This window comes from Melospiza melodia, chromosome 10, assembly GCF_035770615.1.
Source record: "Melospiza melodia melodia isolate bMelMel2 chromosome 10, bMelMel2.pri, whole genome shotgun sequence".
Lineage (NCBI taxonomy): Eukaryota > Metazoa > Chordata > Aves > Passeriformes > Passerellidae > Melospiza > Melospiza melodia.
Window position 1 is genome coordinate 19,522,262 of NC_086203.1, and position 15,859 is coordinate 19,538,120.

The 15,859-nt window shown below is 50.3% G+C and overlaps 1 protein-coding gene across 3 annotated transcripts in view; it reads left to right on the forward strand.

The window, feature by feature from the left end:
- The window catches only part of NCKIPSD (NCK interacting protein with SH3 domain), a 49,970-nt gene extending 35,989 nt beyond the window's left edge, over positions 1 to 13,981 (forward strand). For all 3 annotated transcript variants that reach the window (XM_063164748.1, XM_063164749.1, XM_063164750.1), the window contains 7 exons: positions 42 to 128; positions 1,477 to 1,615; positions 6,869 to 6,949; positions 8,137 to 8,265; positions 10,064 to 10,156; positions 11,607 to 11,779; positions 12,341 to 13,981. In XM_063164748.1, the coding sequence (XP_063020818.1) occupies positions 42 to 128; positions 1,477 to 1,615; positions 6,869 to 6,949; positions 8,137 to 8,265; positions 10,064 to 10,156; positions 11,607 to 11,779; positions 12,341 to 12,544 (906 nt within the window). In that variant the 3' untranslated portion in view covers positions 12,545 to 13,981. The remainder of the gene's footprint in view (positions 1 to 41; positions 129 to 1,476; positions 1,616 to 6,868; positions 6,950 to 8,136; positions 8,266 to 10,063; positions 10,157 to 11,606; positions 11,780 to 12,340) is intronic.
- Positions 13,982 to 15,859: the final 1,878 nt, after the last annotated feature.

Here is a 15,859-nt window from a genome sequence, read left to right on the forward strand (position 1 = left end):
TTTGATGTGTCACTGGGTTACCTGTCAATTCCTTCTTCCAGACAGATGCAGACCCAGAAGTTTGCAAGAAAATGTGCAAGAAGAATGAGTTTGAATCTGTGCTGTCCCTTGTGGCGTATTATCAGATGGTAAGGTGGCAGAATGCACCAAATGTCTCTTTAAGATTTCCCTGAACATGCAGAAGAGCAGGGTTGGTACAATTAATGTATTTAAAATGTTTCCCTTGGATAGGGCAGTTCTGTGGTCTCACTGAAACTGCAGCATGTCCCTTTTGAGTGCTGGCTATGTCAATGCTGTGCATGAAAGCTGTGTGAAAGAGCAGAGGGTGCTGTAGACTTTGAAGCAGTAGCTAGCACTTGGCAAGGGTAAAGCTTGCTGCTTTTACTGGCCCATTGAGGGACAGCGTTGACATCACTGCTGTCTAGAGGAAGGAATTCAGAGGATGCCTTGGGGAGATCTGTGATTGCTCTTCTTTAAATTGATGCACCCCTGTGCATTTGTAAATAACTTTGGTTAGGAAGGTAATGAGTAGAAGCCTTGGGAGTGGGGAAGGAAATCAGTTTAGAGGAAGAAATGTAAGTTTTGCCCTAAACCCTTATATAGTGCTGCTTTGCCCCTCTCCTTCCTGGAAAGTTCTGTTGTAGGACTCTGTGGGAGTAGAAAACGTGTCCCCATCTTGTCCCCAAGTCCCCAGCTACAGTACATCAAGTCTTGTGGCATTTTGCTTTCACCCAGCCCTTGTGTGTCTGAACTCAGATCTCAGCATCAGGGGGCTGTGGCTTAGCTGAGAGCAGGAAGGCAGGCTGGGCATTCAGAGCCTGCTGACCTTCACTGCCTGCTCCTCTCTGACCACAATTCCAAGGAAGCCTGACCAGGTAAGGAGCAGTTGGGTGTCCTGTCCTGGCTGCTGTCATGCCCAGTGCCAGGGCTTGGCTCTCTTGTGTTCTCTGAACCCTGGAGCTGTTGGCTGGGGGTGGAGTATGCAGGTTACCTCAGCATCAGAACTCCTGCAGGGGGGGTGCAGGCTGAGCATCATCTTTGATGGAATCCTTGCATCTCCCAAAACTTTCTGAAGAGAGCCTGCAAGTGTTACCTTGTCATGAAACCTTAATGAGAGCAGTGTTCACAAAGCCTTAACATGCTCAGAGAATCCTGGCTGCCCAGCACATTCAGTCTCTTTGCTGGGGACAGGTATGGCTTGTTGGTGTGTTACCAGATTTAGTGGATGATGTGGATCTCAGATCTGAGCTCTGGCTGCCACATGCCCTCTGACCACACAGGCCAACAACCTGTAGCCAGCCCAGTTGAGAACATTATTGTAAAGTGATTCCTGTACTGTTGCTAAAAGCTTTTAGAGCTTCTGGGTTCATGTCTCCCTGGGGAGGTCTGTGGCTTCCCAACAACAGGAATTTCTAAGTCTCTGCCTCAGTGAGCCCTCCTCAGGACATGGTTTGATGTAAGCACTTGGTTTTGCAGGAACACAGGGTGCCCCTGCGCCTGCTGCTGCTGAAGTGCTTTGGAGCCATGTGCAACCTGGATGCTGCTGTGATCTCCACGCTGGTGAATTCTGTGCTGCCCATGGAGCTGGCCCGGGACATGCAGACCCACACACAGGGTGAGCCAGAGCTGCTGCTCCCACAGCCCTGGCATGTGTGCTGCCATCACAGGATTTGCAGCAGCAGCATGGCCCCCCGTTGCCTGGCTGCTCCACATGCCTGGGGGATGGTGTCTGGTTCTGAAGTTATTCAGGTTATCACCTCTGTAACTGGGAATGCACAGGAAGGGATGTTTCAGTCCAATGGTGCCAGGCCCTCCAGCTCTTGAACATGCCATGAATGGTCTGTGTCACTTCTTGTAGATGTCTTAAAACACGTTTTGAGTTGTTCCAGTTTTGTTTCATAATGCTGACAAGAGACACTTGCAGATCTCAAGGAAGATCTCTGCAGTTTCTTAAAGAGTTTTTTCCAGTGTTCTGTACCCAATTTTTTGTGGTGTTTCACTGTGGTGAGTGAGGTGTGCTGGTTAAAGGAAAGGGCCTTCTCTCCACCACTGTGCCAAGAGAGATGGTAGTGCTGTTGTTGGCATTGCAGTCCTGGTCCTCTGCAGGATAGTGCCATGGCCCAGGATTTCCCAGCTCTTTGCTTTCCATACTCAGGCTTTGCCCTCAGGTTCCTTCTACTTCACCCTCCTCCATTTGTTAGGATGACCTGTCCCTGCTACTAACAGGGATGTCCTTTGTGCCCTCAGAGCTCCTGCTTAGCCCAGTGTCCTTTATTTCTGGGCAGCCAGAAGCACATGCTGGGAAAAAGCCTAAGAGTAAGATGAACATGTAGTAATACTCCCCTGGAGTTGCTTTCCAGCTCCCCACACATGCCTGGTCCTGGACAGTCACAGCTTTGCTCCCCATTTTGAAGCCAACCTGTTGGCCACCAGTGCTGGCAGTGGCATATTCCTCTTAAAAGGACATTGAAAATCCATTGTCTTGTGCTAATTGTGACCCACAATTAGAGTAGCTGCTGAGTGACCACATGGATCAAATCAGCAGAGCCTGGTGTTTGCAGCCTTGCTGCCCTGGTTGCAGTCTGTTAGTTTGTTGTGGGTGTCATGGAGCTGTGAGTGGTATAATTTGGTGATGAGACTGTGTAGGGGTTGACAGGTCTGCAGAGAACAGGGACTGGCCCATCCATTATATGTGAGCTGAGTAAATGTCCTACATGGCCACTTTGAACCTGCATAATAGACATTCCTGCCCCAGCATCCCACCTCAGATGAGTCCCTGCCAACCTGGCTCTCTGGGCAGCATTAACAGGGCTCATGTCATGTCTGGAAAGGGCTGTGGAGATGAAAATCAAGCCTGTTGCAGAAGGCTTTGCACTTGTCTCTGCCTAGATGCTTTGAAGTGCAGGCATTTCAGAGGTGAGGAGGGTGGCATTTCAGGGCAGGGGAAAGGGCTGGTGCTGTGGGATTGCAAGTATTACTGCTGTGCTTCCTCTTTTGTTATTGTTGCTTATGAATTCTGTGCTGTGAACTTGCCACACTTGGTGTTTAATCTGGTTATGCCTCAGAAGCATCTTCTCCAGGCTGAGGTTTTACTGCCCAAGAAGCAAATGCTGCTTGGTTATGGGACTGTGACTGTGCTCCTGCAGCAGCATTTCTCCTGATTTTGTGCTGCCAAAACAAAACTTTATTGTGCCTCCATCATTCATTCACAAAGACTGTCCCCAAGTGAGCACCCTGTGCACCTTCCCAAAGAGGGTTCTGTCTCCTGACCTGTTCCTGAGCTGTCTTTGTGCAGGCAGAGTGGGCTGGTCACCCTTCTTACTCCTTGCTGGTTGCAGTGATGCTGTGTTTGCCTGGGTCTGTGTCATCCCAGACAGCACAGCTGATTCAGCCTCCTGGTGGGTGTGGAGCTTTGAGCCCTGACCTGTGTGACTTCTGCACACCTCTGCTGATCTCCAGGGAGCACTTAGGCTGGAGCAGGCCTGTCTCACAGCAGCTCCTGGCTCTGCTTTGGGGTCCTAAAAGTAGGGCAGTGGAAGTGGATGAGGAGTGGCTCTACTGTGTCCTCTGAGCTGCTGGCCTGCAGCTCTGCAGCATCTCCCTTTCCCTAGCATCATCTCAAGGTGAGGATTTTTTCCCTCCTTGCTGTAAAGTGGTCCAGTTGGAAGGTGAAAAGCTGCTCCTCCTTTGCTGACAGACCACTGTGTGGATACAGGAGCCTCACAAATCAGTGTTCTCATCCTGTGCTGCTTTCCTTGGGCTAAGCTTTATGGCAGGCACTTGTGCAATGGCATGTGTGCATCATCCATTCCTCCCAGCCTTCACAGTGGGGCTGCAGGGGGGTAACCATCCTTGGCCAAAATGTGTCTGTCCTTCAGAGGTGTTTCAGGGCATTAGTAGTTCCCTCCTGCCATGCTGGTGCTTTACTGCTTCATGTGCTGCCAGCAAATGGCAAGCTTGTGTGAAAGCATGACCTTGAATCCTAGAATGACTTGAGCTTATTTTGGTACTAAAAACTGGCGACTAGCAGCTGATCCATGACATGCTGTGGAATAGCTAATCCCTCCTGTGGGTGACTGCAGCCAGGGCAGTCAGTGCCAGCACTGCACAGCTGGGGAGCTGGAACTGGCTGCAGCAGCTCTGGGGGATCCCTCCTGGCTTGTTATTGCAGAGCAGCTGGGGCAGCAGCTCTGGCTGTGGATGCTGGGTGCCTTTGGTGAGAAGGGCTTTGCCCTGGGATTGATGCAGGCAGGTTGGCTGCTGGCCAGTTCTTCTGCAGATGCTTGGGTCTTACTGCTTCTGGGCAGCTCCTTCCCTCTGCTGCAGCTGGCCTGCACATCTATCCATGTTAGAACACCTTATAATAAGCCACAGCAAGACAGAGTTAGCCAGAGCAATTCCAAAGAAAACAAACAGGGATAATCCAGTCTGTAGTCATGACTTTCTCCCTTGTTGCAGCACAGTTTGCATGCAAGTCAGCTGTCAGGCTCTCCTCCCCTCAGTCACAGACAATTGTGTCTGCTTCCAGTGCCCACATTTCACACTGCTGTGTTAAGAAGGTGGAAGCAAGGTTTTCAAAGGCCTGTGAGAAATGCTTTTACATTATACATGATTGCAGTTTCTCACCACTATCTCAGTAGTTTTCAGCAATGCAGGCTGGTAAGCAAACAGCTGTATCTCTCCCACCTGTCGTGGCTGCTTCAGTGATGCTTTTCAGTCTGTTGTCAGCAGTCCCTCTGCTTCAGGAGAGCTGCATTGATACTGCCTAATTTCTGACACAACTGGTGCTCCTCTGTAAGGTAAAACCCAGAAGCTCTGTTTTGACTGACAGTTACTCTGCTCTTCAGCATGGTGAGTCTTGGAGTCTTGTCCTGCTGCAGCTGGGACACTCCCAAAAACTTGTGGAGCCTATGCAGTGTGAGTGTTCTGGGGTCATCTGGATTTGCCCCAAGTTCTGGTTTCTGGCTGGTTTCAGCATTCTTTGATTTGTCATCTGTAGGGAAATACAACAAGATTTGCCTCCTAGTCATGTGGACTACTGTCAGCCAAGATGAATGGACATCAGTTAATGGCAGATGGACCAAGGAGGTATAAAACTACACTCTTCCCTCCCCTCCCATCTCTAGTCTGTTCCTCCATATTTGCTACTGCCGCGTTTATCACTGGCTTCTGGCTCTTACTTTATTTCATTGCTCCTGATGTGATGAGAGAAAATATTTTATTGACAAAAGAAAGCCTTTTTAGGAACATGAAAACAGCAGCTCCCTGTGTCTCCCTACTGCAGTGTCCTGCCTCTGAGACCCAGCTCCTGTAGCCATGGAGGGAAGAATGAAGAAATCATGTGGTGAACAGTTTGTCAGATCCCTTTTCTGCTACTGTCTGCTCTGGCATTACTGTCACCTTATAGCTGAGTACTTCTTATATAAGAAGTATGAATTATATTGAAGTCATTAAATATCCTCCCTCTCTGTTTACAGAGAGTAAACAGCAGTTTTCAGCCTTCCTTTGCTGCCACATGGTCTACAAACTCTTAATCTTGTTCATACTGTAGTATCTGGTTAAGCTGCAAATGATCTATTTTTACTCCAAGTACTTGCTGATGGAAATGTGAGGCATCGTGTGGAGCTGTGACAGTGTGAGTGTGCTTTGAGTGGAGAGGCTTTGCTGACAGAGCTGCCTTTCCAGGGGCCATGGGGCTGGAATGACTCCATAGCATTTTCCCCCATGCTGACAGTAAACCTGAGAGCTGCCAAGTGTTGCAGGTCCTTTGGCCAAGTGCAGGAGTGAGTGGTGACATTGAAGGCATCAGCCTGTGCAGTGAAGGCCCAACTTGAGGGTGCAGAGGCTTAGAGATGGTGGCTTTGTGCATGGAGAAGTGAAATATCTTGAAGGGTTTGGAGGGAGCACTGAACAGGTGTGTATTGTGCAGGGCAGCAGTATGGCCAGGAAAAGCACCATAGATTGAAGGGGCCTTTTTCTCCTCTGATGAAAAGTAGCTTTGGTCAGTTTTTCATAATTATACCTTCAGTTTCCTTGTTCCCCCTGGGCTCTTTCTGGCAGATGTAGCTGAACTTTATTTAGCCAGTACATGTGGTAACCTAAATAATACTCATTTTCCTATTGCCTTCAGACTTGCTGAACTGGACAGAGGGTACATTTGATGAGGGCACAGATTCTATTTGATGACCTTTTTTTTTTTTTTTTTTCTTCAAATATCTATTGAGAGGTATCCATTAATTAAAATTCAGGAAAGACACTGGCAGGGGTTCTTTGGAGCATTCACAGATAGCTGCTGCCAGCAAAAATTGTGTTGGGCTGGGAGGCTGTGGGATGTATCAGTGCTGAAGATGTGTGGCCTGGGAGGTGGGCAGATGCACAGCCTGAGCAGTGATCTGCTCTCCTCAGGGACCTTTTATACCTTCAGGCAGAGCTGAGGTAGCAAAAGTAGAGCAGTGCAGAGATGGTAACAAGCAGCATGTCTGTCTGGGGGTGGTGTTGGTTGGAACAGGCAGTATTTTGAGCTGGCCAGATGGATGCTTTTTCTGGGTTCAATAATTACATAACTATGGGATGTGTCCTGGGACTGTGCAGGGGAGGTTTTTAATTATTCAGCTCAAGTTTGCCCAGATCCTCTGAAGTAGAGGGGAAAAAAATAGAGGACTCTGTTATGATTATTTTTAAATTGCTTTGGAAACACACGGCACAGAAGGCGTGTGCTGTGCTAAAATGGGGACAAACACCCTTACTGCTCAGTCAGTACAGGAATGAGGAGTGTTACATGCCTGTATGAAGTGTGTGATTCCCAGCTGCAGCTGGGGAAAGGTTTCACATCCTCAGAAGAGCTAATGCCAGGACCTTTGCCTTGCAGATCATCAGAAGATGTGTTACTCTGCCCTGGTGCTGGCCATGATGTTCTCCATGGGGGAGCCCCTGCCATATCACCACTATGGTAAGAGTGGTTGTGCTCATGGCAGAGCTGGTGATGGGATGTCTGGGCATGCTGGCAGACATGGGGAAGGGACTTCTCCTGATGGCCAAGGCCAGGGACAGCTCAGTGGAAGCCCACCAAGAGTAGGGTCTGTTCTTTATCAGTAGAGCCTGGCTGAAGCACAGGGCTGAGGTGCCAGATTTCCAAAGAGCAGCACAAATCTGGGTTAGAGCAGTGGAGAACTGAGTGCCATGCTGCAGGCAACATGGATTTGCCCATCCCTGTGACTAAGTGGCATTTTGTTTTACCTCTGGCCTGTGTGAAAGCACACACCTCTTACTTGCTTTGGAGACTGCTGATGAGGCTGAGATCCCAGATCCCTACACAAACACCCACTAAGGCTGTCAGCTGCATAATGTGGCCTCTTTCTGGTCTCTCTTCTAGCAGGATAGTGCAGCTCTCTGTAGTTCAGGCTCTTAGGGAAAGTGGAGATGATTAAGGGTATTGTGGTTAATTACAAAGTGCAAATATTCTCCCTGTTTTATTCTCTGTCCTTTCATTTCAGCCAGAAAGCCCTGCCCACTTCTTCCCACAGCTATTTCATATTTGGGAAATTCTGGACTTAATTTTCCTAGAAATGCAGTAGAGATTTTTATAAATATCTTGTCAGCAGCTTTACCTTAACCCTGGGTAAACTTGTGCAAGATTAAAAGTGGTGCAGTAGAGACTGGAATGAGCCTCTACACCTCCTGTTTACCTCTCCTTGTGTAACCCTGGCAGTTATTTCCTGCAGGTGGACTTATTTGCATGAGCTCCTGAGCTTTCCTAATAGCTGAATTGAAAACTGGGTTATTACTAATGATCTAGGTTATTAGGGTTTTTTTAAAAGAGATTAACTGAACCTGTGGTCAAGAATGCCAATCTTTTTCTACCTTGAAGCCTTCACTGCTGGCATTAGTTCTGCAACAGCTAGAGCAGGATTTGGTGGTTTACTAAAAAAAAAAGCCATTTGGAGTACTGAATTTTATCAATCCCCTGCACTGTGTCTCACACAAAGATGCTTCAGTGCTCTGTCTAGTCCACTTGAAGAGCCCACCATTCCCCAGAGGCTGATACTAATGGTTTTTAAGCATAAAAGTGGCTTGGATGGTCCCTTGTTGCTTGGTTTATTTTCACTGTGCTGTAAACTCCCCTTTGTCCTTGTGCAGAACATCTCAACTCTCAGTTTGTGCAGTTCCTGCTGGATGTGATTGAGGACGGGCTGCCCTCGGACACCACTGACCAGCTGCCTGACTTGTTTGTCAACGTCCTTCTGGCCTTCAATCTCCACATTCCAGGTTCAACTGCTGCTGCTCTGCCTTGGCAGCATTTCAGTGGTCTGCAGTGAGAGTGTGAAAAATGGGGAGGGAGAATCTTACTGGGTCTTGATGGTGCTGTAACCACCAACCAGCTTTCCTAGTCTCTGGTACAGCACTGTGTTTAAGTGTAGTGCAAAACCCTAGAGGAAAAAATGGTCTGAGACCCCCTGCCCAGCACCTTGGGCAGCTCAGTGGATTTGTCACTGTCAAAAGAGTTGTTGGGGTGTACTTGCAGAGCATGAGTGGGGTTAATTTATAGGCATGAGTGACCTGGGAGAGAAGATGCTTCAGTGGGCATTTCTCAATACTAACTCACAACAAAAGTCCTCTGCCTTCTCCAAGTCTTGGCAAAGCTTGTACTTCCCTGTCCACACTGTCTGAAGCTCATCCAGTGCCAAGCTGTTGTGGCCAAGCCCTTCAGCATTGGCCTGAGATGTGCTGTCCCCTCTTTGCCCTTGTTCTCTCTCCTCCCTGCCCTGCTGAACTCCACGAGGACAGACATCAGATCAGGTCCTTAGGGAAGAGCGTCTTCCTTCTCTCTGCCTGCACATTTTTAAGCCTTTTGGAAGACTGGAATGTAGTTCCAGGTCTTGCTAAGAGAGGCCATTCCTTAACCCAGTGTCCTGTTGCTCCAATTGTCTTTAGTTAATTATTTACCCTTGATCTACTTCATGACATTATCCTTGATTTTTTGGAGAGAGGGGAAGATAAAGCCGCAACGATGTGTCCAGTAATTTACCTGTTCTTTTGGGTGGTGTGTCATTAAAATGTTTCTAATTTCCTGTGAAAGTTGAGTGCACAGAAACTGATTAAGTATATCTCTGCTGCCTGCATTCATTACCCCTTCCCACAGTTACCCATGTCCTTGCTGGCTACTGTAATTAGGCAGGAATGCATGACAGGCAGTGTGTTTCTGGGGATTATTGCCCACCTGGGGCATAGCTGAGAGCAGTGACTTGTTCTCTGATGCTAAGAAAATGTTAAATGATGTTCACGTTGCTTATTGGTGGATTGAATTTTTATCCCTACATCTGCAAGATTCATCTATCATGCAGTTAAATTGTACAGCATTAGTTCAAAAACTCTCCTAAATGCATATTATATTGATGGCCTTCAGGATCCTGAAACACTTTGCAGCCTGTGAAATATTACAGGCCACAGAAATAGCCACACTGAGCTGTGATTGAGTGTGCACACTCACACACACACTAAAGCTCTGCTGGAATAAATGTATTGTACAGCAAATCACTCCCAGACCAGGCAAGGGGACAGTTCCTAGAAGTCTTCAGCCTGTGCCCTTGCACAGCACAGTGCTGAGTGCTGGGAAGAACTTTTCTGGGATGCTCCTGGGACCCTTCTTAAGAGAACTCATAAAACTCTAAGTTCCAGAAGGGTAGTGATGGTAGGAAGGAAGAAGGTACCAAAGAATGGAGCCCTTGGCTGCAGAGGGTTGTGAGCAGAGGTAATGTTTGACAACATAAAGCCTTTGCAAGGTATTTTCCCAGTGTTTGGCTGGCAAGTTGGGAACCCACACATGAATCAGATATATGGAGAAAGCACCAAGTTGCAAGTGTTTCATGTGCTGTTTCCAGATTTATTTCACCTTCTCTTTCCCTGCCCACCCACACTGTGGCCTGAAACTTTTTGTAGCCCTCCTAGACTGTGGTTCCCCAAAGCACCCCAGAGTACTGATGTGAAATAGGGGCCACCCATTGTGTGTTTTTATCACTATGGTCTTCAGGAAAAAAGGGAGATGCTGAACAGGTTTTTTCTTTAGTTCCAGAACACAGTGTGATCATGACTGCAATAAGCAAACACTCCAACGTGAAGACTTTCACAGAGAAGCTGCTGCTGCTGCTGAACAGAGGAGGTGAGAGTGTGTGTGGCACTGCTGCATGCCTGGCAGGGAGTGCACAAAGATCCTTGGGGAGCCATGGCCATGCTCTTACAGGGTAGGATGTCAGGGGTGCAGGTGGCTGAGGAGCTGGCTGTGCTGTGCTGCTGCCTGGTGAGTTTGTGAGGGTGACAGTCTGCATTGCTGAGGAGGGGCTGCTACTTCCACACTTCTGTGTCAGATCAGCTCCATCTCAGAGCATGGACCAGCTGCCATGGGCAAGCTCTTGTCTGGGAGGAAAGCTGGTCCTGGGCCACTTGTGTCCTTGGACAGGCAGAGGACTCAATGTGTGCTGGCATAGAAACCTCTGCCTGTGCTGGCAAACATCTGCCCTGGGGGACAGATGCAGAGGAAGCTTTTGTCTTCAGAAACGCTGCTTGGAGTGGAACTTTCCATTTCTGAATTGCCAGCAGAGGGTTAGCCTTGTGTCTGCTTCAGGCATGGAGCGGAATCCAGTGTAGCTGTAGAGCTGCTGCAGAGCAGATTGCTGGAACACTGGAGATCTCTGCAGGAAGAGTGGTGCCAGGCCTTTCAGCCTGTGCTGCAGGCCACTGCTGTATTGCTAATACCTTCTGGAGCACAGGAGCTTTGCTGCCTGAGAGAAATAATTTTGTTGAGCTGCTGGAAATAACCCACCCTGTGATGCATGCAGCTCATCTTACTCTGGCTTTAGTTCTCTTTGGGGCTGCAAATCACTGTCTCCACACCATATCAGCTTGAGGGCAGCAGGCACCTCGGTGCTCTTCTGTCTGGCCTCCTCCCAAAGCCTTTGTTTAGCCCTTTTCCTGCCAGATTCCCTGCAGAGATCACCTTACAGTGAGGAGCTGGGAGAAGAAAGGGGGGGGCCACAACCTAATGAAGATGCTTCTGTTTTGCCCGCCTTCCTGACAACTGCTGGAGGAGCTGCCATGGCCCAGAGCCCCTCTTGCAGTCTGCAGGGATGTGTTTTGCAAGAGAACAGGATGTGGTGGCTCATTTCAACTTGGAAGTGTTTCTTTTCTTGCTTCTGGAACAGTACTAGCCTGGTCTCTGGTGAAAGCTTGTTTTTAGTACAGGCTCTCTTGGGCGTTTCAGGGGGGTTATTGGACCCCTCTTAATAAACCAGGGAGAAAATGAGTGGTGGCTGTTGAGCAAAAACAGGAGGTACTGAGAGGCAGTGTACTAATGTGCTCTCACCTGGGATGGTCAGTGAAACATAAACAGTGATTAATGCTCATCATAATGAGTTTGCTCTCATCTGGGTAGCCTGCAGAGCTGCCATCCTGATTTCACCTCTTTGAGCACCAAAGCTATCCACGGGCAGGGAGAGGCTCACTGAGGGCAGGGCAGGCTCCTCTCTGAAGGGTCTAATGAGGGGATGTGCACTGAGGATGGAGCAGAGGGGCAGCGGGGAGTGTGTGGCTCAGCACAGTGTCTCTGCCTCCAGATGATCCCGTTTCCATCTTCAAGCATCAGCCTCAGCCCCCACACTCAGTGCTGAAGTTTCTGCAGGACATCTTTGCCAGCAAGGATACAGCCAGCATCTTCTATCACACAGACATGATGGTCCTGATCGACATCCTGGTGCGGCAGATTGCGGATCTCTCCCCTGGAGACAAGGTGCTCACAGTGACTCACAGACACTGGGGAAGGGAGCACAGTCCCAGAGCAATGGTGTTTGTCCTGGCCCCTCATGGGGCCTGCTGGTGCAGGCAAGAGTGGAGTTCTGGGGTGGGCACAGCATTTCTGGGTGCTTAAATCAACCTTGGGAGCTGAGGAGGAAGGGAAGATTTATCCTGCCTGGCACACCAGCATAGCTGAAGAAAGATCTGCCAGGCTTTTGGTGGTCTACACACTTCTGACCAGGGACCTTTGGGAAGAGAGACCCTCTGTGAGTAGTAGTAGGAGAAATCTCTTGTTTGCTGTTGCAGGAGGTGGGGGATGTGCACGTGTTCAAGGCCAGGGGAGGAGCAGCACTCTTGCTGTGGGAAAAGCAGAGTTTTCCATAGTTACTAATGATACTTAAGGAAAAGCAGGTGCTTCTGGAGCTGTGCTCTGGTTGGTGGTGCAGCAGCAAACAGCTGTTGCTGTGCTCATGCTGTCACCGATGCTGGCATACTTGTTTATCTCACTTCAGATCTTTCACTGTGCTCTGTGTTTTGTCTCCCCTGCACTTGGCAGCTGAGGATGGAGTATCTGTCCCTGATGCATGCCATCATCCGCTCCACGCCCTATCTGCAGCACCAGCACCGCCTCTCTGACCTGCAGGGCATCCTGCAGCGCATCCTGGGCGAGGAGGAGGAGGACCAGCAGTGCCAGATGGAGAAACTGATCATCTTGGAGATTTATAAAGAGTTCCCAGAAATCTCTTCTGGTACCAGCTAATGCTCCTCAGCTTGGACTGGAGTTTGATCCACTTGGATGGACTATGTCTTTTGTTGACACTTTGTCCCCATTCCCTCCCAGTACAGCTCATACCTTACATCCCTCTGTGTGAGGCCTAAGGTTGGGACAGTGTTCACCAGCCCTGTGGAAGCGCCAGTGGCAGAGAGGGTGAGGGGTGCCCCCGGGGCCTGGTGCCCGGGGCAGGGTGGGCACTGGCACGTGGTTTGCCTGCAAGACTCAGCAGGAGCTGTTTGGGCAGCTGGTGTTGGTGGGAAGGGCAGAGAGCTTGTGGGGGCTTAGCAGCCAGCACGGGGGGGCGTTTAGCTGCACTGGTGTCCCAAGGTCCTGAAGAGAAAGGCCTTTGCCTTAGAGTATCACTTCTTTTCCATGTGCGTCTCTCTCCCTGCAGTGACCAAGTGGAGTCTGCTGGTGCTTGGAAGAAGCTTTTGTAACATCTGTTTTGTTTCCTGCTGCTAGTGCCAATGTGCTGCAGCCCTGCCAAGGGAAAGTAGCTGCTCGCTGTCTAACGCCTCGTCTAGTGAGCCTTTCGCTCCCTCCTAGCCTTCAGCTTTGCTCTGGGCAGCAGCCCACCTTGGGTCGTGGAGGTCTTACCCCAGCAGCTGCTTTTCAATCTGCTTTCTATAGTGATGTTTAAATCTGAATTTCTTGCACACTGTGGCAGCCTAGAAGTAAGAGCCACGTGGATGACACTGCCCTTAGGAAGCCCTTGGCTGGACACAGCACCGAGACGTGTCCTGCCAGGTGAAGCTGCCCCTTGCCACTCTGTTGCAGCACTGCCTGGAGCAGAGGGGCTCCCTTGGGCAGGCGCGCTCGGGTCGTGCAGCGCGTGCATTTCCTGCCTTGAGCTTCGTAGTAGCTCTGCCCCGCTGCCCTCCTGTCCCCTGGCACACTCAGGGGCAGCGTGAGCCTGGTGTCCAGTAGCTGTTTGTGACTATGCTAATTGTGGGGAACCCTTATTTTTATTTCCTCTAGGTTTCTAGCACACGGGATTAACCTGCTTCCCTGGTCCAGATAGTCACACACACTAACGTGGGTCTCTTAGATATTTGTGTGCACAGTGTGGTCACTCCCTGTCTCCAGGTCTTCTTCTGCAGTAGCCAGTGTAGGAGCTGTGAAACTGGAAATACTGAGCACTGTATTTACTTTAATTACTTTTTTTTTGTTAGCTTGAGGGGATGACACAAGCTCTGCAGGCCTGGACTGGCCATTGGGGCAGTGATGCTTTGAGAAGAGAGGGTGTTGGCCTGGCAGCCAACGGGGGCAAGGAAGTCAGCCTGGGAATGCCCAAGCTTAATAACCACCCTAGTAGAGAAACCTATTTTTTCCCTGTAAAAATGTATGAATGTCAAAAGGGATCCTGTATTTTCTTAAACACTAAGTGTAACCTGCAGAAGAATAAAAATGTCTTAAACTGGACTTCTGTGAGTGTAGCCCTGCCTGCCCAGTCCTGTTGTAGGGGCACCAAAGCATCAGGAGTGGTTGGATGCCTGCTGCCCACAGAGGCAGAGCAGTGGGTGCTGATCTCCAAATGGGATAATGCAGTTGTTTTCCCTTATCCAGCTTCTTGCCTTGTCTTTTGCTACCGTGTTGCTGGCTGACAAGGAAGGGTGGAGGGCAGCAGCCCTTGCTAGGGGCACAGACATCATTCCTGGGGCCTGCCCAGCATGGCTGCTCCACATGAAGGGTTTGGCAGAGCTGGACTCACAGTTCACTTCCCACAAGGTACGTGCAGCCTCAGCTGCCCCCAGCAGAGCTGCCCCAGCAGCCAGCCCGGGCAGGGAAGGGTTTAATGGTCTGTACTGAGTGTAATGAATCGTGCTTTGGCCGTGGATGTGTGCTCCCAAAGCTCAGCCCGTGCCTGCAGCCCTGGGGTGCTGCATGGCAGGGGTTCTGCAGGGGAGCACAGCAGGCACGGGCAGAGCACTGGGCTGGCAGCAGGAAGCTGGTGTCTGCTCCTGGCTCCGTGCCAAGGGAGCCAGCCAGGCCATGGGCACAGCCCTGCCAGGGCAGGGGTGTGAATGCCAGGTGCAAGCTGTGCCACTCCAAGGATGGCATCAAACTCAGCTACCTGCAGAACTGGGGGCAGCTCTGTCCCAGCTCCTGCCTCTTCGGCCTGTGTCTCCAAAGTCCCCAGGCATGTGGCCTTGCAGTGTGCAGTTTGCACACCTGGCTCAGTTGGGGCACATAAGGGCTGCCAGTGCTCACTGCTGTGTCCCCAGGGTGGCTCTCCTGTGCCCCATTGCTCTGTGCAGCACATGGTTGAGTGTGCCCCTGTGCCAACCTCGGCTTGCTTCCCAGTGCTGCCGGGCTTGTTGTTGGCCATGACGTGCTGCTGTGGTGAGATGCTCATCTGGCACTTGCCCTCAGTGACACAGCACAGGCTTTGCTGTGCCAGGCAAACCCAATAGTGGCAGGACCTGTGGCTCTGTGTGCCAGGAGCCCAGACTGCAGAGCTGTTGGCTCCCACTGGCATCCCTGAGCCATTGCTGTCCATGGGGCTGCTCACCCTGCCCCAGCTGCACAGTAGCACAACACCCTCTGCCCCAGCACCCTGCTGCCACTGCAGCCAAGGGCTGGAAGAGCTGGGGGGCAGCTGGCTGGGGGGTCCAGCCTGAGAGATGCACCTGCTGCACAGGAGAGGCCTTCACCCATCACAGGCAATCAAACTGCAGCATGTGAGCTCACTGTCCCCAGCCTGCTCAGCAGATGCTGCTCTCCATGTAGGTGAGACACTCAGGATTGTTGGCTATAATAATGCACAATAGAGCAGTGTGTCCTTGTATTGGTGTTTTTATTGTGGTGCAACACTGAGGTGTTGGTGGCTGGCGTGGGGGGAGTGACACGTTGCCTGTGACCTGCGCTTCTGCTTTATTGTCTGGAATGATTCAGTTACAACTATTTTGTGGCAGTAATACCCTGATAATTTTCTCCTCCTCCCCTGAGCTGTCAGCTGGGTAATTAGAACAAATAAACTTGAAAGCCTTCATTACTTTTAAGAAGTATTGCCTCTCTCCTGATTTGGTTTCCTGATGGCACAGCCCCAGTTTGAGGAGGTGTGATGTATGATCAGCCAGCGTGTTCCTGTTGCACATGAGTGATGAGCTGCTCCGTGGTAAATGAGGTTTCTTGGGTGAGCTGTGTGCAGGGCCAGGGCTGCTCTGGTACTATTCTAACAGCACTGAGAGGGCTCAAGTGGGTAATAAAGGGTCTGTAGGGGAGAACGTAAATCCCCCAAGAGCACAGTATGCCCATGGCTGGTGCTGGACCACCCAAGCCAGAGGCATTATGTGGTGG